Source organism: Brassica napus, chromosome C5, assembly GCF_020379485.1.
Source record: "Brassica napus cultivar Da-Ae chromosome C5, Da-Ae, whole genome shotgun sequence".
In the NCBI taxonomy this organism is placed as follows: Eukaryota; Viridiplantae; Streptophyta; class Magnoliopsida; order Brassicales; family Brassicaceae; genus Brassica; species Brassica napus.
In genome coordinates, this window is record NC_063448.1 from 11,481,656 (window position 1) to 11,509,343 (window position 27,688).

The 27,688-nt window shown below is 37.1% G+C and overlaps 4 protein-coding genes and 2 pseudogenes across 4 annotated transcripts; 2 read left to right on the forward strand and 4 right to left on the reverse strand.

Annotated features, from left to right (window-relative positions):
- Window positions 1-442: 442 nt before the first annotated feature.
- Window positions 443-3,840, reverse strand: LOC106394206. The gene is made up of 3 exons (XM_048756723.1): window positions 3,772-3,840; window positions 3,446-3,689; window positions 443-3,076 (listed from the first exon to the last, which is right to left on the reverse strand). The coding sequence occupies exons 1-3, from the start codon at window positions 3,838-3,840 to the stop codon at window positions 2,919-2,921; spliced, it is 471 nt and encodes a 156-aa protein (XP_048612680.1). The 3' UTR covers window positions 443-2,918.
- On the reverse strand, window positions 2,902-7,302 carry LOC106351503 (annotated as a pseudogene).
- A 328-nt stretch (window positions 7,303-7,630) lies between these two features.
- On the forward strand, window positions 7,631-9,253 carry LOC106351505 (annotated as a pseudogene).
- A 1,242-nt stretch (window positions 9,254-10,495) lies between these two features.
- LOC106347089 (dnaJ protein ERDJ2A-like) lies at window positions 10,496-13,224 on the reverse strand. Its single transcript, XM_048756722.1, has 7 exons — window positions 11,836-13,224; window positions 11,586-11,765; window positions 11,399-11,494; window positions 11,186-11,293; window positions 10,877-11,001; window positions 10,714-10,782; window positions 10,496-10,635 (listed from the first exon to the last, which is right to left on the reverse strand). The coding sequence occupies exons 2-5, from the start codon at window positions 11,715-11,717 to the stop codon at window positions 10,894-10,896; spliced, it is 444 nt and encodes a 147-aa protein (XP_048612679.1). The 5' UTR covers window positions 11,718-11,765; window positions 11,836-13,224; the 3' UTR covers window positions 10,496-10,635; window positions 10,714-10,782; window positions 10,877-10,893.
- Window positions 13,225-14,987: 1,763 nt separating this feature from the next.
- LOC106351506 (uncharacterized protein At1g76070-like) lies at window positions 14,988-16,503 on the forward strand. The gene has a single exon (XM_013791297.3). It carries the CDS (start codon window positions 15,615-15,617, stop codon window positions 16,377-16,379), a length of 765 nt encoding a protein of 254 aa, XP_013646751.2. The 5' UTR covers window positions 14,988-15,614; the 3' UTR covers window positions 16,380-16,503.
- Window positions 16,504-23,848: 7,345 nt separating this feature from the next.
- Window positions 23,849-25,182, reverse strand: LOC106347091 (24-methylenesterol C-methyltransferase 2-like). Its single transcript, XM_013786583.3, has one exon. The coding sequence runs from the start codon at window positions 25,034-25,036 to the stop codon at window positions 23,966-23,968; it is 1,071 nt and encodes a 356-aa protein (XP_013642037.2). The 5' UTR covers window positions 25,037-25,182; the 3' UTR covers window positions 23,849-23,965.
- Between the last annotated feature and the right edge of the window lie 2,506 nt (window positions 25,183-27,688).

Consider the following 27,688-nt stretch of genomic DNA (forward strand, 5'->3'; position numbering starts at 1 on the left):
GGATAAATAATAGATTTTTTTTGCTAATAAGTCAGTAGAGCCATTATTTTGACGATGAACATGCACAAATGATGTTGAGAGAAATCGAGACTTCCATACAATGACTAAGTTGACCAAGTGTTGACAACGGAAACTGTAGGCTTTCTCTTTGATGTATTAAAGGATACCGAGGTTATCTCCTTCGAATATGACTTTCCTATAACCTAACGATGAGCATGCTTGCATTGACCAAATCAGCGCAGACAATTCCGACTCCATAACTGTTGATCGTCCTTCAAATTTCCCCATTCTAGCTTCTAAAAGAGTACCCTGGTTATTACGTATTAACCAACCCATTCCAGAGTCTTGAGAGCCTTCACGGTGAGCAGCGTCATAGTTACATTTAACCCAATCTGAAGGGGGTGGAGACCAATGAGACCTAATGTTTTCAGATCGGGTTCTTTGCGATGAAACTGTAGAATCCAACCATTCCTTTAAATCTGCTCGGGCTTTGGAGATAACTTCATCCGCCGTATATTTAATTTTGTTGAAAAGTAAGTCATTCCTACATTTCCATAATCTCCAAACCACCCTGGTAATAATTTTTGCTCATTTGGGAGATTATTATTTGATGCAAAGGAGAAAATAGTTTCCAACTTATTCAAAAAAGAGTCATTGGCAGTAGTTAAAGAATCAGGTGAACTTGAAAGACGCCAGACTTGTTGTGAGAAAAGGCAAGTGAAGAAAGCATGATCACTCGATTCATTATCGTCACAGCATCTTGGACAAATAGGATCAACTGGAATGTGCCGATGACGAAGATTTTCTTTAATAGCTATAACGCTCTTTTGAAATTGGTTTTTTATAACTAGGGGCATAGCCCCCGCGCAAGCGCGGAGCCGGGTACGTTGTTGTTGTGTTAAGTAGTCTACGAAATATTGTCGGCTAGAGACGTTGTTAATGTGTTGTGTAGTTTGGTGTTTGGGATGTTGTTCTGTTTTTAAACATTTGTTTTGTCGGCTTAACTATAATGGTGATGAATGGAACATTGGATGTAACACAACTTCATTCGATTGATATAAGAATGTTTGGTTAATTCAATAAAATGCACACAAATTTGACGTTCTGGAAATCCTAAAAGCGGATGAGATGACTAACAACGAACTGAGTAGTTTTATTGAGGGTAAGAGAGTGGGCGACGACGGCGTTAGCGACTGGAGCACCTGATGAAGTCATTTTTTCGGATCGGTGGTTACAGAGTTAAACAAAGCAAAAAAGGGGAGAAAAAATAAGAGGGAAATGAGAGATAACCTTGGTGAAGCTCTATATAAAGGATTTTGGAGAAGGCGTTAAGATGAGTGGTGTTATCGTCAGAGAACTTGTAGGGAGGAGTCAAAGAGATTGACTTACGAAAATGAATGCGGCGAAATCGGAAATGCCCTATTGTCGAAGAACAATATCGAAGAGAAAGGCAAACCCTAAACCTATTGCATCACAAAAAGACAATAAACAAAACAAATAAAAACAAAGCCCTAAAAACAAAGCCCCCTTGACATAGAAAAAAAAAGAATTCAAAACCCCACAAAGTCCACCCGATGGAGGAAAAAAAAAGAAAAAAATATTGATTGGGCTCCACCACCTGTTTATGTGGACACTTTTAGAGGGAGAACCCCCGCCCAAGCGCGAGGTTATTGACGTTGGTGTTGTGTTGTTTTTATTTGTGAAGGAGTCTCATGTTTGAGAAGTTTTTTTTTTTTGACTGAAGACATTCTATGTTTGGGAAGTTCCTTTTGAGATTGTGAAGTTGATTAGCCGAGTTACTGATTTATAGAGGTTTGTGATCAGGTTTTGTAAGTGAAGGTTTGTTGATGTATGGATCGATTGTTTGTGTTTTCTTTGTTTTATTGGACTTGCGTAGATATGTGTATAAATTCTTTCTGTGGTATTAAAATGTTGTTTTAACTTTAGCAACTATCTAGTTTGCTTGCATTTTTTTGAATGAATATTAAATTTATTTTTTGAATGAATATTAAAAAACTTTTTTACAATTTGTGTGACTTTGTTTTTGAGAAAGAGCAACTTACAGTACTAAAACCCTCCAAATTTAGTTTGCTTGCATTTGTTTTCATCTTAACATCGAAAATTCTTTTCTAAAGAGAAAGAAAAACAAAATCAAGAGCTTTATGCTCTCAGACTAACTGCATGGCTACTGAACGGACGTTTATGCAATGTTTACGTGAGCTATGTTCCTTTATGAAAACCACGTGTCACCATGTAAACATGTAGTGATGCCATTTAATTTTGGAATTTGAATTTCATAACGTATGGTAAAGAAACTTTAAGTGGGGGTTAGTGGGAGATTGATTTTTAAAGAGTTGAAGAATTTAAAGATTCTAGTGTTATTGGTAACATGATTCTTAAAGTTCTAAAAAGTTTGGTGTTATTGGTGTGGTGATTTTACAATTCCATATAAATCTTTTGTTATTCAAAAAGTTAAGTATTTTTAGATTTTTAGATTCTATTAAACTATGGTGTTATTGGAACAATAATTCATTACATTTTAACTCACTACTCAAGACTTTCAAAATACTAGACTTAACCCATGTATTCTCAAAGTTGAGATGACAAAATCAATCTCTTTATCAAACATGCAAATATGATATACGTGAGAAGCATTATCAATTCCATATAATCTCTTTTATCAAACATGCATATATATAACTATTAAATAGATTTCATGCACAGTCACACTACAACACATCAAAATGATAAACCCATAATTCTTTTATCCATAGAAAAACTATGAAAGAGATTCCAAAGTCACAACAGCACATCAAAATGATAAATCCAGAAAATAACACCATCATAAATGAAAATGAGTTATAAATCGTTGAGAAAACTAGAAGTATATGAAATTATTTTATTGATATATCTCACCATTAACGCTGACTTCCCGCTTCTACAGCGTCATTCCACATGCTTAAAGCTATTGTGTCTCTCCAGTTGTTAGCATATTCTCTTTGCTGAGATTCAAGAGCACCAACATGTACAACTTCTTCAAAATTTGATTGATCATTGTTTGGAGGGATCACTTCCGCTGGAAAAGCATCAGACCGACAATGCTTCCGTAGAAAGTTATGTAATCCAGCACAAGCTAAAACCAATTCTGCTTGTGTTGTAAAAGGAAAAGGAGTCGCTGACTTAAAAATCAAGAAACAAGATTTGAAAATACCGAAGATTCGCTCAATCACGTTTCTCAAAGATGCATGCCGCAAATTGAACAACTCGTTTTGATTTTTAGGATCACGGCCTTCACCTTTAAATTCTTGTAAATGATAGCGAGTATGTCTGAATGGAGCTAAAAACTTTTGACGATTTGCAAATCCACAGTCTACCAGATAAAATTTCCTTGGAATTCAATTTGTAAATAAAAAAAAATTATGTAGATCTCTAAATTGTTTACTACAACTTAGGTACATACCTTCTGGAACGGTTAATCTGCTACCGTGCCTTGTCAAAGCATTACTTAAAATTTTTGAATCATGAGCTGATCCTTCCCATCCACTAAGAACATACATGAATTCCAAATCAAAGTTGCAAGCATCAAAGACATTTTGTGATATAAATTCTTTGCGATTACGATAGCTTGGAACATCAGAAGTTGGTATCATTGCAAAAATATGTGTACCATCGATAGTTCCAATACAGTCCTATAAAGATTAAAATAGTGATTTTCAAAGAAACAATTGAACAAAAAAAATTATGCTAACTTTAGCTAAATTTTATTTGTACCTTGAAGTAGGGATAAAATCTTGTGCTCTCACTTATCTTTGCAGCTGTTGCAACTCCAGGCTTTTCCATCAAATCAGGTGCTAAGGTATTTAATGCACGCAAGACTTTGTGAAAGTTTTCACTGATAGTGAACTTTGACCTCTTAAATGTGTCTTTTGTGTAACCATATTTTGAACCTTGACCAACAATAAGTAAAAATGTGGCCACCATTTCTTCAATGCATATATTCTGGGTATCTCTTAGACCAGTCTTCATTCTAATAAGATCACAAAACTTTTCAAATGAGCTTGGATACATGCGATATAGTGATCGGAAGTGCTCAGGGTCCTCCTTCAAAGCATCTTGAATGTAATCATAACCAATGTTAGTGATTGGCCGACGAACAGGGCGTTGTATGCGATTGTCACTCCTCACATACGTTGTTTGCGATTGTCAGTCCTCACATACGTTGTTGCTATGTTATTTAACATCACCAGCAAAATGTCTAAATCTGACTCGTCTTCTTCCATTTGGTTTGCTTGCATTTCGTCATATATTTGTTGTTCTTCTTCAAAGGTGCTCTCCATGATAAAACACCTACAAAAAGAGATTACTATTTATATTAATAACTGAAATACACGAAGAATCTTTAAAAACTAATAGACTAACCAAGACATTAACAATAAAGTTACATAGATCATTTACCAGACGCTAACAATAAAATAAGCTACGTGGTATAACAACATCATGAAATTTTGTTTTTCTAAAAGCAAAAAATATATTTAAAAGCGCCATCATGTATATTAAACTAAAACCAGTTTGGTATTAAAAAAAACAGTCTAGAATGATTGTAAAGAAATAACAAAACAGTCTAAAACAGATATAATAAAACAAAGATTAATCTTAGTTGACATTTCTTTGGATCCAACCATAGCATTCTTCTATGGACATATCAGTGAAGACATCTTTCATTCCCAAGGAATAGATAAGGGTCACCGCTTTAAATTTGATACGATCATCCAAATCAGGAACCTCTTTAATAGCATCTCAAACACTATTTTTCTTCTTTTCAGCTTCTCTTTTCTCAGCTTCTTTTTGTTGTCTTTCTTCTCTCTGTGTTATGAAGGTAAGGATCTTGCTGGTCATCATTACCATAGCATCACTTTGATCACTGTTTATCTCAACTGCACTGCTAGATGCGTCTGATCGAGATCGTTTTCTCGAGGCAAGTTTTTCCACACGCCTTTTGACACCATTTTCTGGGGATGATTGCTGAGCATAAACATCATCGTTGATGTCCTCAAAATTCAAGTTGTCTTGTACTTGACATTCACCAACCGTGAAGACGCGAGCATCCGTGGTATCACCTAAGCCAATTGCAGAACTAACATTAGCGGTTGCACATTCAAATATGATTTTTAAATCATCAAACTGTTCACTAGAGTCATAGCGTAAGAACTTGTGATTTGGATGTCCCTACAAAAAAAATTATACTTAAATAAAATATAAATAATTAAAAGAATACATTACTCTATGAACTTCTGTAAACCTATATGACTAAGTGATCCTTTTCACGTAAACTATATCATGTGCATATCTTATTTTATCTCATAAACTAAATTATATCTAACAAAATCCTTGCGATTCAAGAACATATCTAATAAAAATGATGCAAAATAAAGACATACCTTTAAATAGTCATTCCATACTTTGTTAGAAGCCACAAATCTTTTCATGATAGGATTCCATCCAAAGCCTGAACTGTTGTTTAAAAGATCAACATAGTATTGATATTGACCCTTTAGGAACTTGATCCTGCTTAGGTAATGCTTGTGGGTTTTTTGGCATCCAAGTCTTTCGTTCAAGACTGGTAGTATCTTATGTTCCACCGTTGCTTTGTTCATTATTCCATTACTGTCACGCCATCCACGTTGAATTCCCTCTACAAGCAACTCTATTAAAACCTTGGTTTCCTCTGAATTCCATAGGGTATATTGATTTTTTTCTTTATCACCCATTGCAATCTTATGTGAAGTTAATCAATATTAGTAAGAACATACACACAAAAATATTTATCACAAACAAACAGGTAAACATCAAACTTCTTGCTACTAGTCTAAACAAATAAAATAATGAAACCAAACGTAAACTTGAAAGCAACAGATATAACAATCAAACCATTTTAATACATGATATAATGAAAAATAGAGAAATATATCATAAAAAAAAAGACAAGAAAAGAGAGAACCAGAGACTTGTATTACCTTGCGAGCTTTGATGATGAATAAAAAGCAAAGAACAATTCTAGGACGCTCCTTTTCTTTAAACACAATTACTTATTTTGAATACATTATATGGAAAATAGATAAATAATAGTAGACAAAAGTTAACATAAATCACAATAAGTCATCGCCAATCAAACCAAAAGAATATATGGATTCTATAAATATGGAAAGACATATTGTCAGAATCAATGAAAATATTTACAGAATTAAAATCCTCTTGACTTTAAAAATCTGTGTGAATTAGCTCCCCACTAACCCCCCCCCCCCCCAAAGATATAATAAAAGGACGTTTGAGTTCCAGAAATTGTATCATTTAAATTATAGAGTTTTGTTTATTATTTTTTCACTATTGTTGACACTTATATATGTTGATCGTGAAGACTTATAGTGAAAGATTGGATGGAAATTGTGGAGTTTGAATTTTAAATATTAACCAAATTCCATTTCCTTTGACCAACTAAATTGGTGGTCGTAAAAATATAGTGGAGTTTATGTGTGAAACCAATTGTTTAATCAACTTCACGTGTTTGGTAGCTGTTAAAATTGTTTAGACTCCGTAGACGCCGCCGTTTTATCTCTAATAAGAGTCAGCAGGGCCATTGGGTTGTCGTGTGTAGCATGAACCATGAGAGTAGAGAATGGTGCCTTTAACCGAGTAATGAGTTGTGTATAGGACATATCCATTGTTGATTAATAGGACTTGTGTTTTAACTTGCTTCTCTCCTGCCTTTTTATGCAGGAGAACGCATCAAGTATTTGATATGGCTGTTAGGGTTTTCAAGAACATACTACAGAGAGAGACATGGAAATTGGTCGGAACCTTGGAAACAGGATTCTTAGAGGGCTTGACCGGATGAAGACATCAGCGCAGGTTCTAAGCCTAAAACAGATAGAGCCAAGCATAGGCAAGGCGAAGAGACTATTAGATTCAACTCGTCTCAAACCGCATGCCAGCACGAAGACTCCTCCGAGTAATGAAGTCGGTAGGCACTTGTTCTTGTCTTTGAGAAACCTTCGGCCCAAGTTTCCCCCAGCTATCTCAATGATGATGAAGATCAAGCCGCCAAGACCCATTAGAAGTACCACTCAGCACGCGATTGATAACCAAATATAAATAGATACGGTGTAATATTAATTTGGAAAAGTGAAAATACCGGGCAGTTCTAAATTTGTGTTTACAAGAGCTTGGAGATGATAAAACGTTCTAAGCATAGACTTCAGATAATCACATGAGTAGCGGTTACGCCTTCATCAATAAGTTTTTAAGGAATGAAACGTAATCTTGTACATTTTGTGCATCTTGCAACTTCAGACCTATCAACTTTTATAATGGAACCGTCCATCTTTAGTGGACGGTAGTGGTCGGCGCGAACAGCTCTGTGAATCACCGAATTCTGCGTATGCAGTCAGAAGAGGAAGTCAACATTTTTTAAAACCTCTCTTTACAATCCAAACTTTATATCATGCGAAGTGTAGATTTTTTTTAATTTAAAAAATAAGATGGAATAAATCATGTTTTACATTGTGAAGAAGACCATACCTTTTCATCAAGGAAAAAGGAAGGGATTCCCATAAACTGATCAACAATGTATTAGGAAGTTCTATCAAATGAACAGCATCAAAGGTTGAGTGATAGCTGATTGGGAAACATTGTTCTAACGGAGGAGCCCCGGGTTTTATAATACTCAAAAAATGTAAAATGTGGTGGATTTGGGTGATTTTTTTGTTTAGTTGAAGTGGTTTTAATTAAATTTCATAAATTAGAGTGAAGGTTTTGATGCAAGAAACAAATCAAAAGGGAAGGCTAGATTATAAAACAAACATCAGATTGTGGAACCAAGTAAAGTCATGTGGAAGTCCTTGCAGTCACACTACGATTATCAGAAAAAATTATAAAAAAAAAAAAAGTTCTTGTAGTCACCATTAATATATAGTGTTATCAATACGTTATTTATACATTCTGAAATAATTTCTTCGTAAAGATGCTTCGAGACAGATATCCATATTCAAATGTCAAAAGCTACTGTATATGTTAAATCGAAATTGGGGAAAAAGAAATGAACAGCGACAATGTCCATAACATTTTATAAATATACATGATGGTTAGTTATAGTAACTCATATCACACTATCACATCCGTAAGTGTCGAAACATAAGAAAATGGCGCATCCTATGATCTTTTCACTGCCTTCACTCATCCTTCTCCACCAAGCAAGTACATCTCAATCTTACTACAAACCAAAGGCTCAAGCATTTCTGCACCCTATTTACAAAGACAAGACCACAAATCTCTACTCCTTGCCTTTGAACATCGGCTCGAACCTCCACAGCCAAAACTTCCTCATTGACCTCAACGGAGCCGTGCCGCTATTGCTAAACTGCACCGCCGCCTCCACCTCCTACCACTCCATCAGATTCGCAAACCCGAACTCTTCATGTCCCAAGAACACAACCAATAAGCCCCTGTGCCGTAAATACGTTTCAACATCGTTTACGGATCGACCAGTCAATGCGAGGCTCCTCTGACATATTGTTGGCTTACTATACACACCTAATGGAGTATACTCCATGGACGTCGAAAGATCTCTACGTTGACTTTGATGTGCACTGACGATGCTACTGCCTTGAAACCTATCCCCAAGGCTTTCGGTGGATCCATTGGGCTCGCTAACAACCACTTATCTGCTCCCTCGCAGCTTGTCTCCATGTACAAGCTTCCTCCAAAGATGTCTCTTTGCTTGCCTTCCACCGAAGGTATGAAGTCTTATCACAATGGTGACTTTCGGATCGGCGGCGCTCCTTTTTCCTATCTACCTTACCTTAAAGATGCGTCTAAGATCTTTTCCTCGACGCCTTAAAGATAATTTCTTGTCTTTCTTGATCCTTTTGCTATTTGAGTCTGCTCAATATTTTTAGTACCTTTGCAAAGTGCGTCTCAGAACTCAATGCAACGTACAGTCTGTACGAAGAAGAACACAAAGTGGCGTCTCAGATCAGTGTTTCCAGGATATTTTTCAACAGCATATATCCAAATATAACAACAAACATGAAGTCGAGGGAAAAAGATAAATGTCAATGAAAGCCAAGCTTAAGATCTTATTAAGCTTGTCACCAACAAAGGTTTCTCTGAGTTAATAGATAATGTGAGTCCCTAATATGTACATGACATGATTATGATCTAAGAGAACAAAAGCCTTTGCGAAAGGAAAAGGCAAAGAAGAAGCAATGTATTCTTCAAGCAATGAGTCAAAGAGAGAACATGAAGCATTCTTCACAGCAATCAAATAGTTTGGAGAAGTGGTGGGAGAGACTTATACGATAACTTTCAGTTTCTCTTTGATTTTCTTTTTTTCCTTCAAGAAAATAAACCATTTTCTTATACAAAGTCACAGTTTAATGCCAATAAATCAGAAACGTTTCATTTGAAGGAGGATAAAAAGACATCAAATCTCAATAATTTTAAAAGAAATGTCACTACCAAAAATTTACCAGACAATACAGAGGAGAGAACATCAATAAAATCTTTGCGATAAGTTGTTACTAACAATTTTTATATGTAACTGTAGACGGTAGAAGTGACGAATCAGTTAAATTGCAAGATATGGAAGAGTCTAGAGAATGTAACCTCTATGAAGAATCCCCGGCTGTCTTTGCTTTGGTAACTCATAGTAAAAAACAAAGGGAAAGTTGAGGAGCTGAGCCCCTGCGCTGTGTTAAAGATACATGTGTTGTTGTACTTTAAACTGTCGAGGTGGAGTCAAGTGGTTTGCTTAGTATAGTCATAGTGATTATCAGAACACATGTATAAGAAGAAGATAAAAGATGTCTACATTCATATTAATGCACATGTATAATGTTGAAATTCTATTTAAATGGAAATACAAATGAAGATAGCGAATGCGAAGAGGACGTATATCTCAATATTAACAGAAACATAAAATGGGATTAAATGTTGTATCATGGATTGGGAATGTGACATCAGACAATGTAGGGTTGTTCACAAACTCCTCACCCAGAAACACCTTCAGTATTACAATCAATCACAAGTCAAGACCACAAACACAAGTAGTTCTTAAACTTGAAAAAATGAAGTTTTCTTACCAGTTGCCATTGGTGGGTGAGGAAGGAGCTGAGTCCTCTGGTGCACTGGAAGTAGCTTTTCTATTCGATTAAAGGTCTCTAACAATATGTCTGCTCTTTCATGCTTGGCAAGTATAAAAGCTCCAAATAAACTCTTACCCCTGCGTTAGTAATAAATCTATTGATCAGGAACAGAAAAAAACAACAAATAATAAGGTTTTTGTATAAATTTCTGAAAATGAGACTATTACCATTGTTATCAACGAAATCAATTTTCCATCTTTAGGGTCACAAATATGTGCAAGAGCCAAATCAATTCGCCTTTGTATAGTCTTCTCAGTGGTTCTCATCAGATATAATAATTGGTTCAGTGCCTGAAAGAAGGGTTTGGCATTAGGGGACTAAAACCAAGGCTATACTTAACTAACAACCAGAAGGTCTAACAGAAATAGATTCTCACAGGCCCATGAATCTTGTTATCTAGCCTCTTCAATGTCCTCACCACACAATCCCTAGTCGGCTGTAGATAAAAGACTATAAATCAGAATTTGGAAACGTCATAGATTGGTTTTACAAACATAAGCAGTCAAAAACATACTTGAACGGTGAAGTTGTCATCTTGAAGCCTTTGGATACCTCCAGCCTTAATGAAATCTGCTAGATTTTCCTGTTAACAAAAATCTTGTTTAGGTACTCATGGTATGTATAGTTACTATAAGAAATAGCTGTATTCAAAATTATTCATTGTGAACTTAGTTTACCTCGTTATCTGCAAGGCCTAAGCAAATGCAATATTGTGTTGGAGAGATCCAGTATTCACATCAAGAAGATTTAGTAGTGAGATGATGCCTCCTCTTTGTCCGATGCCAGCTTGATTGTGTGTGTCCTGCAAAATTTAAAATATTGCATTGAGAATATACCAGCGTATTAAGATATGTTCCAAGCAAAAAAAGAATTGCAACTTTTGTTCTTATCACATAAAAGGTAGGTCTGATTTAATAATCATCCATAAAGAAGCAAATTCAGGAAGCAACAAAAACATTCACATGCTAATTCAAAAACACAAGTACCTGAGCCAATCGACCAAGAGCAAAAGCTGACATTTCCACGACCTGCTCATCTGATGACTGAAGCGTCTTAATCAATGGTGTAATGGCACCTCTCTGGGCAATGTGCACCTGCATTATCATTTTGTCAGTACAAGTGTTACATCCAAGTTACAATATTCTCGACGACATGCAATAATCTGGGTTTAAGAAAGCATTTGATAAGAATATTATTACCTCACGGCTCATGTTCTTAGTGTAATAAATCAAGAAAATGATCACGACCCATAGTAACACAAGAGTCAAGTTGCTCCATGTAGAAAAGTTAGAGATCTGCAGAGAAAAGATAAACAAAATTAAGAGGTTTTGAACATGCAATGACGCTAGTATCTATATTATTGACGAATATGCAGTGGAAAGATACCTTTTTAAATAAGGATCTCTTATATTTCCCAGAGCTGTCACACTCGAGACATTGACAACGAATGGTCCTTTGTTTCTTGGAGACAGCACGGCTTAACTTGACCATGGTGTAAGGCACCACTGGAATAGCCATGATCGTCAAAATGAAAATGGGAAACAATGCGCTGAGTTTTCAGGGATCCTGCAAGGAGAAGGGTCTGCTATAAATCTGACATCTAAAAACAGAATGAATTCATGATCTGAAGTTATACCAGGGCTGGATCTGAGGGTGTCCATTGAAATTAGGGGTTCTTCGTCACGGCGATCAACTACAATAGATCCCAACTAATCTAGGTAAGGTCTAAACCGACTCAAATTCTTTGCGACTTCTCCTCTGTTTGGATTTGTTTATCTAATCTGTTATCTTTTCATCCAGGAAGATCGAGCAGTGTGATTCCAATAAAACTCACCGCCTTTTTTTATGTTGCGGGAATCCCAGAAGCGGAGGAGACGGCCAACAATGAATTGAGTGGTACGACCAAGCCGGAGAGAGTCAAAAGGTTTAGTGGCGGAGGCCGGATGGAGTAACTGGAGCAGCAGAGAGAGACAATTTTAGGAGAAGTAGAGGAAGCCATGAGTTTTTTTTGAGTAGAAGAACTCCTCCCGTGAAGATGAAGTATATATACGGAGAGTTGAGTCCACTTTGACTCGTTTTTATAGTTTACAAACTTTTGTATTACCTCTTCTTACGGCTGTATTTATGTTAATGCATTTCTTAATGATACGTAAACAAGGTATTTCTGGTCCCTTATAAATAATATAGATTCTAGATATTTTTAATTACTAAGTTATCTTATTACTTGGTGAAGGAACAATCGTATTTTATTGCTATAAATATGGATTATTAAAAAAATAAGACATGTATTTGGATATTTCCCTTCAACTCCACAATATTGTATTATTTTTTTGACATAAAAAGTTGAAGGGAATTCTATGAAGAGAAAATGGATTATGGGAGTGTGTGACTTGAACTATTGATCGGGCCGTGCAGAAATATGACTTTATCTGCTACATTGGAATTCACAACCAAATGTGTCTTTGTTCCAACCACTGTGTAAGCCCCATACAGGGGATAGGCTAGTTCACTTGAAGAGAATCTTTTCTATGATCATAATACCCGACGATGTCGTGGATGAGTGGGCTCCGTAAAATCCAAAAATCCAGGAGATTAAGGGATGGAACATAATCAGGATTATGTTTTTAGCTATTTTTTACTAAAAAATAGCTAAAAACATAAAAAATTAATAGTATGTAAATGCATTCATTTCCTCTGCATCGACTCGATTTCTGATACTATCGGAGTGAATACAGGATCTAATGAAGAGTAGAGGGTAGACTTCATTAGTAACAAGTAAATCCTTTGTATTTGAAAAATCTCGATATAATTTTTGAGATTATGGATTAATTGATAAGGTATGAGACGATCCAGAAAGCACTTAATCATGATCAACTTTTAAGCTTACGTGGGTGTTGAGCATTTACCTGTAAGAATGGAATTTATGGTAATCTTTAGTTGCAATAACTTTGGAATCGGATAATTCTTTTTTTACGTATTAAATACTTGTGGATAACATATATATTTTTTGTATGTATTAATTTAGTTTGGTTAATTCTTGCTCGAGCCGGATGATGAAAAATTATCATGTCCGGTTCCCTCGGGGGATGGATCCATAAGAATTCACCTATCCCAATAACAAAAAAACCAGATTTGAATGATCCTGTATTACGAGCTAAATTAGCTAAAGGTATGAGTCATAATTATTACGGAGAGCCCGCATGGCCCAATGATCTTTTATATATTTTTCCAGTAGTCATTCTTGGTACCATTGCCTGTAACGTAGGCTTAGCGGTTTTAGAACCATCAATGATTGGTGAACCTGCGGATCCTTTTGCAACTCCTTTGGAAATATTACCTGAATGGTATTTCTTTCCTGTATTTCAAATACTTCGTACAATGCCTAACAAATTATTGGGTGTTCTTTTAATGGCTTCAGTACCGGTGGGATTATTAACCGTACGCTTTTTGGAAAATGTTAATAAGTTCCAAAATCCATTTCGTCGTCCAGTCGCGACAACCGTCTTTTTGATTGGCACCGTGGTGGCCCTGTGGTTAGGTATTGGAGCAACATTACCAATTGATAAATCTCTAACTTTAGGTCTTTTTTAATTAAATTTATTCAATTGTAAAATAAAAGGCGTGGGTATCTAGGGAGTAGTCATTTCAAAATGAATTCTCCCTAGATACATATCTAAATTAATTTTATTAAGTAAAATAGGTTTGACTGGAAAATCGAAATTACGTTGAAGGTTTAAAATCTATTTCAATTTTAAATTGACTTTTTAGTCAAATTTTTTTTAATGCTTTTTTTATTTTTTTTCTAAAATGTCTAATATCTTTTTTACATCTTCTATGTGAAAATGTTCCATTTTGATAAGGTCTTCTTGACTGTTATTCAAAAGATCCAATAATGTATGTATATTGGATTTTTTGAGACAATTATAGATTCTGGGAGGCAATTCTAATTGGTCAATAAAAATATATTGAAACGCTAGTTTTTTTTTTTTTCTTAGGTTAACTAATCTATTATAAAAAGGAAAAAGGGGTAAAGTAACTTGATGTTGATTGTTCTCTAAATAGAACGTTTCTTCTTCTACATGTAGAAAAGGAATAAATAAATTGTGAAGATGAAGTATATATACGGAGAGTTGAGAAAGGAGTTACGAATCGGGACCATTAATGGTGATTAGAGGGTAGGAGGTGGAGAGATTGAGGTATATAAACGACGTCGAAGATATAGAGGCTTTTTTCGCTTTTAAACAGATTTTAATTTTTTTAATAAAAAAATTTAAGTGGGTCACACCACTTGCCGACGTGGACACCCTTAGAAGTGAACAAAAAGTGATATATTATAACATAGATTGGTTGAATTAATTAATTAAATAATTTTTTTTTTAAATAATAATTTTTAAATATTTGTGTTTTTAAGTAAAACTACTTACGAATTAAAAACTGAAGGAGTATATGTTACTGGATTGATTCGAAAGTCAGATAATTGATAAAATATTAACCCCTTAAAAAATTTCGAAGGCCAATGCGCGTGGATATTTTGTTTTGTCTGTTTTCATTGCCGCCGGCTGAGTGTGTACATAGATAATCGAGGTTTCACATGATACAAGAAAAAAAAAATGTAGAACACCATTTAATTCAGTTGAAACATGTAAAATTGAAAATTCAAAAAGGGTCCATTTTCATGGGAAAAAGGCTCGCAAGAAAGCATTTAACGATAGAAGACTAAGGAGAAGACGATGTCCTAGGATTAGGAATCGATGTTCAATGTCAAAATGTAATAAAGTGGTATATAGATGTGTTGGCAACTATTTGGAAATGTGATGTATTATGTGACCTATATATAACATCATTTGTCGTTTATTGACCAAAAACCAAAACGACAAGTGTTCACTTTGTACGTCGCTTTCAGTCTAATAATCTATCGGTTAACTTAGCTGTTCATGTACTGATTATCTTCTTTAATTAATCACATACAATTAAGCATAAGAATCATGTGGCTTCTTCTTATCCTCTAAATGTAATGTCAGCACATGTGGATTAATAATAATAATCCCATGAAAGTCAAATAAACCATTAAAACTAATTCTAGAAAGAAGAAGAAGAAGACAACCAAAACAATTAGGAAACCTATGAACCAAACATACACTTCATCGTTTAATTTTGTAAACCGGTTCAAAGTCGGTCGTGTAAGAGTCTATAAGCCATAAATGACTTCTCCGGTTTTACGTCAACACTGTATAATGACATTTAAGGTCTTCTCCGGTTTAGCTCAGCTTTGACCAAAACCCCCTCCGTGACGTCATCAACGCTGACAGTTTCAATCGTTCTCTTCTGCTCGGATTTCTCACTTTCAGAGAAATTTCAGACACAACAGACATATAAAACCAAAACAACCCCTGTCTCGCCTTTCTATGTGAATAAATGGAAAAGGCATCCGACAACAACAACAACTCCAAGAAACTCTCGAAGATGTTTCAAAAAGCGTTATCAATTGGTCACAGTGCGGCGCCGCCGTTTAATCCGGTTAGAGATTTCCGTCACCACCGTACGATTTCTACGGCGAGCAGAGGATACTTCTTCTCCAGTCCGATGACACCGTTGCTTCCAACGTCGGCTAGAGCTAGGAGAAGAACTAAGAGCAACGGCGTCGTCGTCGCCGAACCCACTTCGCCTAAAGTCTCTTGCATCGGTCAGATCAAACTCGCGAAGTCGAAATGTCCGGAGATGAAAAAAAGAGCACCTAAAAATCTCGAAACGTCGTCGTCTTCTCTTGTTAAAGAGGAAGGCAAAGGAAACTGGTCGATACTAAAACGTCTCTTTTCAACGGGGAGGAATCCTTTGAAAAAATCCAGCTCCACGGCCTCTGCCGCCGTCATCGAACATCCCGTCGTGGCGGTGGAAGCGGTTGCGGGGCCAACATTGGGTAATATGAAGAAGTTCGCGACCAGCAGGGAATCTCTTGGTGGGTTCGATTGGCGGGTCGAGATGAAACGTCAAGAAGAGGAATCTCGACCGGATCATTACACTCCCGACGACGAAGAGACGACGATTCCATTCTCTGTAAGTATGCCTCTGACTCAGCGGGAGGGTTTGAGTTTGTATCCAAGACAGAAGAGTGAAGTTAATTTGTGGGAGAGGAGAACCGTGGATCGACCAAAACCACTTCAAGTTAAAGCTACTTATTAATTTGTCTTCGTTACTTTTCTATGTATACTTGTTTTTTTTTTTGGTCTCTGAACTTGGTTTCTAGTTTTCTACGTATTAGGTCTGAATTTTTGTGGATATATTCAACAAACAAAATAATTATACTTGTGAATAGTTCAAAACGTTTTTTATTTTCGATCTAAACTATACATATATATCGAGTTTAAGAAGCGAAACATCGGCCTGTGTATTGCTTTAAGTACTTGTTATTAAATTACAACCAAGTTTTTTCATGTTTTAAAAAAAAACAAGCTTTTTCATTGAACTGGACTCTAGGTTTGCTAGCAAGAGGAATAAACTCCTTAGATATCGAAGATGATCACTAGATAATAATATTTATACTCTTACTCTTCAAATATACCATATTCTACTAACACTTTGGATTGGATCATACGCTATACTAGAACACCCGGCACACACACAAAAAAACCCCGAACCTTCTCAATATAGAGGCTATGGCTATGGATGAAAATCTTCTCTTATGAGTTCTCAGCTCACTTGGAGAAACGGAGGCAAAAAAGCTGACTAAGAGAACAACAACAACACGACTACGATCAAGAATTGCATGATAAGTGTGAAGCAAACACCAAGCCTCAGAACGTCTCCTTAGGTTGATATGAAGCTCACACACACAAGAACTTGATGAAGAGAAGAGATAAGAACATAACACTCTTGAGAAACAGAACACAGAACAGAGTAAAACAAGAAGAAAGCAAGACACTAACTTGATAACCCAGTTACACCCGTTAACGAGGGTGTTAGTCTGGGCCGGGAACTCTCTCCCATAATCCACTAGATCAGAGGTTACAAGAGAGTATTCAGACAACCTCACAAGCTACTCAACGGTTTCACTCTCTACCCCTTCCCAAAGAACAAAGATACAAGTTTATGCTGTGTAGTTTTGTTCTTACTTTCGGCTGCCTCTATCTCTGAACAATGTATCTATTTATATGTAAAGACAATGTGACCTAGATGCCTCTGTGATGTCGTTTTGATTCCATCACAAGCACGCTTCATGTACGGACCTCTTCATTGAACTCTGCCTTATCTTCTTGTTCAATAAACGACAAACAGCAGTTTGCTTTTGCTTTTATGAGCTGTGGCAAATGGCTAGTCCTTGTGGTCCTGCATAGAAAAAGTCATTTGGTCTTGTCCATGATACACACTTGCTTCCTTTCCACGTCTAAATCTTCTTCAGTCTTCATGATCTTCTTTACTAAGTCTCAACAATTCTCCACCTAGTAAAGACAATCAAAACACACATAGACAATGGAAGCTTGAGAGATAGAGTTATATAGGTGATCTAGTTAACATGATTCCCTTCCCAGTTTCAGAGTATATTACTCAGACTTGACCCTCAGTAAGTTCAAAGCTGTTTGAAACTTACTGACCGGCAAGACTTTTGTGAAGATGTCGGCTGGATTGTGCAGCGTAGATATCTTCAACACATTCACATGACCATGAGCAATGACTTGTCTGATCTTGTGAAACTTGGTGTCCACATGCTTGGTTCTTTCATGATGGACATTGTTCTTAGACAAGGCTATGGCGCTTTGAGAATCACAGAACACTTCAACTGCATTCTGTTCGTATCCAAACTACTTTAAGATACCCTTAAGCCACATGGCTTCTTTGACAGCTTCATTCAACGCCATATATTATGCCTCAGTGGTAGACAGAGGTACCACACTTTGAAGAGATGATTTCCAGCTGATAGTGTTTCCTCAAAGCGTGAAGACAACACCACTAATCGATCTTCTTCCATCCATATCAGCAGCATAATCTGAATCACAGTAGCCTCTGAGCACAAATTCTGAACCCTTCTTGTAGCAAAGCTTTTTTCCAGTGTACCACAAATGTATCTCAAGACCCACTTGACTCCCAACCAATGTTCCTTGATGGGATTTCCCATGAATCTACAAATAATACCAACTGGATACGCTAGATCAGGTCTTGTGCCGATCATAGAGTACATGATACTGCCTACTGCATTAGCATAAGGCACTGACTTCATGTATTCTCCTTCATCTTTTAACTGTTCCGGTGTAGCAGCACGCATCTTTAAGTGAGCACCCAAAGGCGTTATCACTTTGTTTGCATTGTCCATCTTGTACAGCTCTAGCACCTTTCTGAGATAGCTCTCCTGACCCATCCACAGCTTTCCTTCACTTCGATCTCTTCTGATCTCCATACCAAGAATCTTCTTGGCTTGCCCAAGATCTTTCATGTCAAATTTATCACTCAGCTTCTGTTTCAGTTCTGCAATAACACTATTGTCTTTAGCTGCAACCAACATATCATCTACATAGATGAGTAGATAAACCTTTGATCCGTCTTTATGTGTACACAACTGTCTCTGAGACTCTATGTGAATTCCAGATTTATGTTTGAAAGATCAGTATCCTCACTGAAGTAACCCTCCACATCAAACCGTCTTGGAGCTCTTACTTCTCTTCTTCCTCTGTCTCTGATGAGATGATAACTCTCCGGTGATTCAACAGCTTCTTGATTCTGACCCTGATATGGTTCATATGTCTGCTCCTGATGAGCCTGAGTATCTTCTTATGTAGCTTTTGTATCTTCATTCTGAGTATTCCCATCAGGTGTTGAGTCTCCCAGGGATCCTATCTCTTCCAAGAGATCTCCACCTGAACTTGCATCTCCAGTTCCCTCTGGATCAATGTTGAATATTATCTCTGAAGTTTCATACTGGCTACCTTGAATCTGTTTGCCTCGTTGAATCACATCTTTGTATACAACATTTTCTTGAAAAATCACATTCCTACTGATCATACATTTCCTTTCTTCTAGCAACCAAACTTTGTAACCTTTGACACATGGTGGATATCCCAGCATCACTCCTTTCTTGGCTCTTGGATTAAGCTTCCCATCATTAGAGTGCGCAAAGCACACACATCTAAATCTTCTCAAGTAACTGTAACCAGGGGATTTCCCTGACCATTTCTTGTCTGGAATCTCAAAGTTAATTCCAGAGGATGGTGTCTTGTTTATCAACGTTACAGCTGTTTGTGTTGCTTCAGCCCAAAATGATTGAGGTAGACCTGAGTCACTCAACATACTTCTCACCTTCTCCATTATGGTTCGGTTCATTCTCTCAGCAATGCCATTTTGCTGAGGAGTGTATGCGCATGTTCTATGCCTCACTATTCCCTTCTCTTTGCAGAAGTCATTGAATCTATTGTTGCAAAACTCAAGGCCATTGTCAGTTCTCAGTATCGTCACCTTCCTTTCAGCTTGGTTCTCAATCATGATACTCCATTCCACAAACGTGTCATATGCTTCATCTTTATGCTTCAAGAAGTACACCCACGTCTTCTTTGTATAGTCATCAATAAAATAGATGAAATATTGACACTTTCCAAAAGATAATTGTACACTTGGAGCACCCCATAAGTCTGAGTGAATGTAATCTAGTTGATCTTTAGTATCATGTGTTACCACTGAGAAACTACCTCTCTTAGCCCTGCCATACACACAGTCACACATCTCCATTACTGAGACCTTCTTTCTGTCTAGAAGACCTTTTCTGACCAGTAGATCAAGATTCTTCAGACTCATGTGACCCAGCCTTCTGTGCCATAAGACAGTGTCATCACTCTTCTTCTCTGTTGCATACATTTGACCAACCTCTGGTTTTCCTTGCAGTATGTAGAGCTTCTCGTGCCTCTTTCCTTTCATAAGAGTTTTGGTTCTATCTTTGACACTGAGAACCCCATTCTTTGACTCAAAACTGCATCCAAGTTCTTCCAATGTTCCCATAGATAGAAGATGTCTATCCATCTCAGGAATATACCTTACACAAGTCAGCAAGAACGTTGAGCCATCCTCATTTCTGATTCTGACATTACCAACTCCTTTCACCTTGGAAGTAGTCTTATTTCCCATGTGAACTGATCCTCCAACGTCTTCTCTTAGAGTCTCGAACCATTCTCTCTTATGTGTCATATGATAGCTACACCCACTGTCCATTACCCACTCATGTTCCAGATTTATGTCAGTTACTTCTGACACATATAACCCTGCAGCATCATTTTTGTTATCTTTCACAGTAGCAGCATCACCTCTACTGCTACTTCCTTGATGCTTGGACTTGTTCTGGAACTTATTCTTGTTTGGGCAAGTGTTCCTGAAGTGTCCTTCTTCTCCGCAAGTCCAACACACCTTCTTGCTCTTAGACTTTGGTCTTGACTTTGACTGTCTTGATGACCTGTCTTTGCTCTCTGGCCTTCCTCTTTGATCACCTCTATCTCTGACATACAAGCTCTCTGCTTGTCCTTTAGAACCACGTGAGTTTTAACCTGTCTCAAGTTCCTTAGCGTAGATGGCGGCAACAACTTCATCAAGCGTTAGTGTTGTTCTTCCTGAGCCATATCTCAGTGTGTCACGTAGTTGATCAAACTGTCTTGGTAGAGACATAAGCAGCAAGATAGCTTGGTCTTCATCAGAAACCATAACACCAATGTTCTCTAGATCCGTTATGAGATGTAGATATTCATCAATGTTGTGTTCTATCGACAAGCTTTCAGACATCTTGAAACCATAGAGTTTCTGCTTCAGGTAGAATCGATTTGGAAGAGCCTTAGCAAGATAGAGCTGGTCCAGGGCTCTAATCATCCCAGCAGCTGTCTCTTCCTTCCTTATCTTCCTCAGAATTCTATCTGTAACACTCAAGATGATAGTACTTCTATCTTTCCCTCACTTTCTCAGCTAAAGCTTCCGCCTTTTCTTCAGTTTCTTTCTTGTCTTCACTCGTTTCTCCTGGATCTATGACCTTTCCTGTTGGCTTGCCAGATTCTTCCAAAGCTTTGCTCAAACCCTGAAGATCTATTTGAGCTAACAGTTTGTCTTTCCACAGTGTGTAATCTCCATGACCATCAAACTTGTCAATCTCCATTCTTGTCGACGACATGGTTCCTTATGACCGTTAGATCTTCAGGAACCTCCACCAGTTACCGTAACCTGGCTCTGATACCAATATGTGAAGCAAACACCAAGCCTCAGAACGTCTCCTTAGGTTGATAAGAAGCTCACACACACAAGAACTTGATGAAGAGAAGAGATAAGAACATAACACTCTTGAGAAACAGAACACATAACAGAGTAAAACAAGAAGAAAGTAAGGCACTAGCTTGATAACCCAATTACACCCGTTAACGAGGGTGTTAGTCTGGGCCGGGAACTGTCTCCCGGAATCCACTAGATCAGAGGTTACAAGAGAGTATTCATACAACCTCACAAGCCCCTTACAAAGATACTCAACGGTTTCACTCTCTACCCCTTCCCAAAGAACAAAGATACAAGTTTATGCTGTGTAGTTTTGTTCTTACTTTCAGCTGCCTCTATCTCTGAACAATGTATCTATTTATATGTAAAGACAATGTGACCTAGATGCCTCTGTGGTGCCATTTTGATTCCATCACAAGCACGTTTCATGTACAGACCTCTTCATTGAACTCTGCTTTATCTTCTTGTTCAATAAACGACAAACAGCAGTTTGTTTTTGCTTTTATGAGCTGTGGCAAACGGCTAGTCCTTGTGGTCCTGCATAGAGAAAGTCACGTGGTCTTGTCCATGATACACACTTGCTTCCTCTCCACGTCTAAATCTTCTTCAGTTTTCATGATCTTCTTTACTAAGTCTCAACAATAAGTTGGGGAAACATAAATGTTTTTTTTCCTGCTACAATATGGACACAATCATTGGCATAAGGAATCTTCTTATTGTCTCTCGCAATCAGGACTGGTCCTGAGATTTTGATTATCTTATAGGATTTAGTAAAGATTTTAATAATTTTTGGACCTAAATTTTTTTTTAATAAATTTTGGAGTCTATCTATATATAATTTTTTTGGTCTAGGACGAATGTTTTGTTAGGCTTCATCCAGGACCGGCCATGCTCGCAATTCATCCGTTTACTGGGTATACACTTGAAGCCTTTCCCAGTCAAATGGTTTTGATTACTGCCTTTTGTATTGGATAAGCTTCAATATTACTTGTGGAACAAGTTATTCCTAAAGGAATTTGGATAACTAATATAATTAGGATTAGGATAAAGGAATAGGATAGAGAAGGATTTCTATTGACTATATAAGTAGATCATCATGTGATGAATCCATAAGAAAGATAATAAGCTTATGTTTAGTTTTGACTTTTGAGTTAAGTTTCTAAACATAATAAAAGGAAGGACTCTTTTATACAAGCTGTTCGATATTGTTCTTGGCTACTTTACCTTGAAGAATATAGGTGAATCACGCTCAAACACCGTCTGTTCAAAAGCCAAGATTATCCAAGCTCGAAGTAGTGATCTTTATCTGAGCAAAAGGTTTTCTGAGAAAGTATGGATGTTACTTAATAATTCAAAATAAATCTACTCTTTAGTTAAATCAAAATAACTTTGGGAATATTGAATGTTTATAATATGAACATGTTAGAACATGTAATAAGAGTTTCTACAGAGTATCTTGAAATATGTCAAATGAGTAACCCTTATCAGCATCTCTCTTATTTTTGCCATTTTTGAATTTTTCTTTAAATACTCATGAGGTATCTTGCATACATATGCTCTTAGGCTTTCATAAATTAGAAAACAAACTAAAAATATTACAAATGGCCCATTAGCCCAAGACACTAATGTTTGCCCATAACATTTAAACTTAAAACGTATTGGAAAACAATTGAGAGTTAGAGACCAAACAATTAACTGGAGGAAAAGGTGGGCCTGGCTTCTCCTCAAGTTGGAAAAATCGAGATCTTGCCACATAAGACCCGATAGATACTTAGATAAGAAGATAGTGACACCACGATCTATATCTACATTACATATCCCTCATGTCCTTTTCGACGTGAATCATCACGATCTGGAACTGGAATACGATCGCGACAAAGCTGTTTCTGTATATAAAAATATATATTTGAGACACACGATATCACTTGGCCATAATCGAGCAAAAACAGAAGGGAAATGTCTTTTGTTAGATATATTTTCCTGTCACGTGACTCAGAAAGAATCACGTGAATTCTATTATTTTATTAAGGAAAAATAAAACGTATCGACAATTGAAATTATAATGTTCATAGCATCCGACCACGCGCGCCTCCACTCTTCGCAGTTACTTCCCAACAACACTAATGCCTTTGCGACAAACTGAAAACCAAAATACCTAATGAAGCTAATTTTGATTTCTTGTCGCGCCACGCACAATTCTCTTTTTTTAACTAAAATCTACTTCATATAAAAAATCAGACACTGACTCGCGCTAATCAACTACTATCACACGCTGTCCACATAAAGTACATTAGTTTACAAAAGTACCCTTCTAACAGTTATCAGTTCTACTCCACTTAAAAGTGCTATAATCCAGTGTGTCTCGTCGGCGCTAGGCTTCCGGCGCATTGTACGATACCCAGATTCACTTATTTTAGGCAAGAAAAAACAGTAATACCAAATTAAAATTAAAATCTAAAGGAGTACATTGACTGACCAGGCAAAATTAAAAATCCATAAGAAAAAAAATTAAAAACAAACTGAGATCGGGAAATGATTATCGTTTAAGACATAGGTTTCCGGCAGAGAATCATATGCATCGGAGAGAAAATTTCAGTTTCGCCTCCTCTGGACAAGAAATCAGCAGTCTTAAACAACATCTCGTGAACATCGACGGTTCCCTTAGGCGCAACTCCAACAGCAGACAGAATCTGAACCACAATGTGGTTCCTCCAATAAGCGAGCCGACCCATCTTAAGCCTAGTCCACCACGGCTCAGCCGGTGGAGCCGCTAGATCCTTCTCCTTGACAACTTGGAAGCCAACTTTCTTGGCGGCCTCGGCTATATCCGAGTAAGCCCTAAGCCCAGGAAGCGCGTCACCCCTCTCGATGCCTTGGATGACCTCCACGTGTTCCTCATCCTCGGCGTTGAACTTATCAGTGGTGACCCACTCGTACGATACGTACAAAGATCCGGGTTTCAACACCCTGTAGATCTCGGCGTAGACTTCTTCCAGCTTCGGCGCGTGACACGTCGCTTCGATAGAGTACGCGCCGTCGAAGGTGTTATCATCGAAGGGCATCTGGAGGAAGTTACCACACACGACCTCGCAGAGCGCGTCGAGTCCTGCTTTTCTGTTGTGGTCACGCGCTCTCTTCACCTGGTACTCGTTGATCGTGATCCCCACCACGTTGGCTCGCGAGTGGGATGCAATCGCGCGCATCGGACCTCCGACGCCGCATCCGACATCGAGGATCTTTTGACCCGGTTTCACTTGGATCAGATCTACGGCCATCTCTTCGTGGAGGCGCGTGGCGTCGCGGTGGGATTTGCCTCGGATGGAAGGAGAGAAGTGGAAGGACTGTCCCCATCCCCACTCGTAGATGTCGGTGACGAGGTTGTAGAACGTGTCGACGAAGTCCGGGACTTTCTCGGCGGTTTCGATCTCTTTCGGACGGCGGAAGAACGACCAGTACTGTTTGTACTTGTCTTGAACTTTCTCGGCCGAGATGGACCCCCCCGATAGATCCAACGCTCGTTTTCCTTTTCGCTCCACTGGTCCCAGGACGCACAGGAACCAGTAGATTCCGCCGGCTACGAGAGCTCCGGTGAAGAAGAATGCTACGCCGTCCATTTTTTTAAAGAGAGATAGAGAGGAGAGACGTTTTCGTTATTGCTGGTTGAGAGAAGTCATAAATAGATGAGAACATATATTTTTTTGTGAATGGACTCCCTTTATTTCGCATTTAAAGTTATTATTAATGAGAAGAAGCCTAATTTGTCCTTTGACTTGAAAAATCTAAAGATTCTTTTATTTTTTGTGAACGAGTATATCCAATGAAACAAAATATTTGAAGAAAAAAACGCTTAGTCAAATGAAAATTTACTTGCAAACTCCACGAAGTTTTCGTTAGTAATTTATGAGTAATTTATTAAAAGAAACAAAAAGTCATTCCGTTTTAGTAATTAATCTAAAGAAACAAAACTCTATTATTTAACCAAGCGTTCGTGACTTGATGTTAAAAGAGGTACAGTTGTACTGTCCGCCACCCGGATTCAAACCTTGGCTACAACGGATTTAACATCCCTTCCGTTGGAGCGCTGGATCTCCTACAGGGATAGTTAGGAACGTGGCTGCCCAGATACCAGAGTTACAAAAAAAAAAAAAAAAAAAAAACTCTATTATGTACTGTTTAGGAAAACTGTTCAAACCAATAATCACTCATCAGAATTTGGAAATTAAATTAGTAGTAACAAAGTAAAACTGATCTAACATCTATTTCTTTTGACAATAAACGAAAAAGCAAAGAAGTGATGTGATGTACATGGGAGAGAAGTACCGACCAGAGAAGGAGAAATCACGTGGAAGCTTCTTTCTTTTTAATGAAAAGCTAGCTTTTCGAATTGTTTACAAAAGTTGATTCATCGATCTGCTCTTATTTCTTTTTGTTCTTGTCGTTTCTTTCTTGGCTTCTAACCAGACCACGTTACTTCAAAAGATGCTCTTTCTCCTCTTCTCTAACCTTTAGATCCCTCTCTCAAGTCTGTGCACTGTCTCATTTTTGTTAATGCAGCGAGTTCAGAGTAAAATGCAGAAATAAATATGACACAAGTTTTTCTCTTTTCAAATTCACTAGAATAAGAAAGTCTTACACCAATCTTTTCTATTATAAGAATCTTTTAGTATTACCTCAATCCTAAGCTAAAACTCACCCTAGAATCTAAACTTTTGTTTATCAGAATCACTCTGATCCCGAGCTAAACTCCCTCTGAGTCTAGGCTTCAATCTTCCAACACTCTAGAAGTACTTCACCAACTACGTCAGCACCTAGCGCAGAGCAGTGATACCAAAGGCTTGATCACACAAGCAACAAACAATGATCTCTCGGCTTTTTTTTTTTTTTGCAGAGACAACTTTTTTAGTAGAGACACGTTCTCCTTGAATAGATAACCAGAACTTGCTCCCCAAGTTCTTCCAAAGACAACTTAAGCAACTTTCCTTTTTCTCTTAAGGAATAACTCTCTTGTCTTTTACTCTTCAAATAATATCCTTTACACTTAATGTAAATCTCCCAATAAACATATTGCTTATTCTCCGAGTTTAACAAGTCCACGGACATCAAACAACACGAGCTCCAACAAAGCCCATCTTCATGACACACGCATATACTATCTCCTGTAGTACTTCACAAACTGATACTGATACAAAATATACATCTTCAATTTTTGTATCTTTTTCACTCAAAATAATTTTACTCTCTCTTGCGGTTTAAAATGAAAGTTGTCACTAGTGAAATTGTTACTTTAAAACTATTAGCATTATTAGTATTCTAATCTTTACCAAAATCTTAAAGTTCTGAACGTGATTACAAAAACATTATTAGAACCCAAAAACATATGTTTATAAGTGAACGTGATTAAATATAAATCGTACGTCACCGGCAAATACCGTATCAGCAGCAGTATTGGTGATTAAGAGGTTACGACGACTGACTCCCATGCTCTATAAAACTGAGCTTCATTAGTTGTGTATCTTGTTTTCCTCGGTAGGAACGTACACCCTGCATTAGCAAGTTCATGAAGGATAAGAAGATGATGGGTCCCGACTGTCAGGTCACAAAGATACTTAGGGCGTTTGTCAAGTTTATGTTAAAAACTTTTAGAAAAAAAAAAAAAAGCTTATGTTAAAAACTTAAAAAATATAAAAAGAAAATGACTATGATAGCACTAAAAATTTTTTTTTGTCACAAATATAGCTTCTAAGAATAAAAATGACTAAAATAACACTTAATGTTTTATCAAAAGAAAATATACATTTATACCCCAATGATAAATTAATTTAGACATTAAGTTTTAGAGTTAAGGGGTGAGGTTTAGGATTTAGGGTTTAGGGTTTAAGGTTTAGGGTTTAGGGCTTAGAGTTTAGGGTTTAGAGTTTAGGGGTGGGGTTTAGAGTTTAGGGTTTAGAGTCAAGGGGTGGGATTTAGGATTTAGGGTTTAGAGTTTAGGGTTTAGAGTTTAGGGTTTAGGGTTTAGAGTTTAGGTTTTAGGGTTTAGAGTTGGGGAGTGGAGTTTTGGGATAAGATTTCAAATTTTGAAAAATAAAAAAAAATTAAATTTTTCAAAAAATAAAATGTTATTTTGGTCATTTTAGTTTTTGAAAGCTATTTTTGTGACATAAACTTATTTAGGAGATTTGCCCAAATATAAATAACACGAATATATATACTAGTTTGGTGCACAATCAAAAGTTCATAAATAAAGTACTTGGACCCTGTTGTTTGTC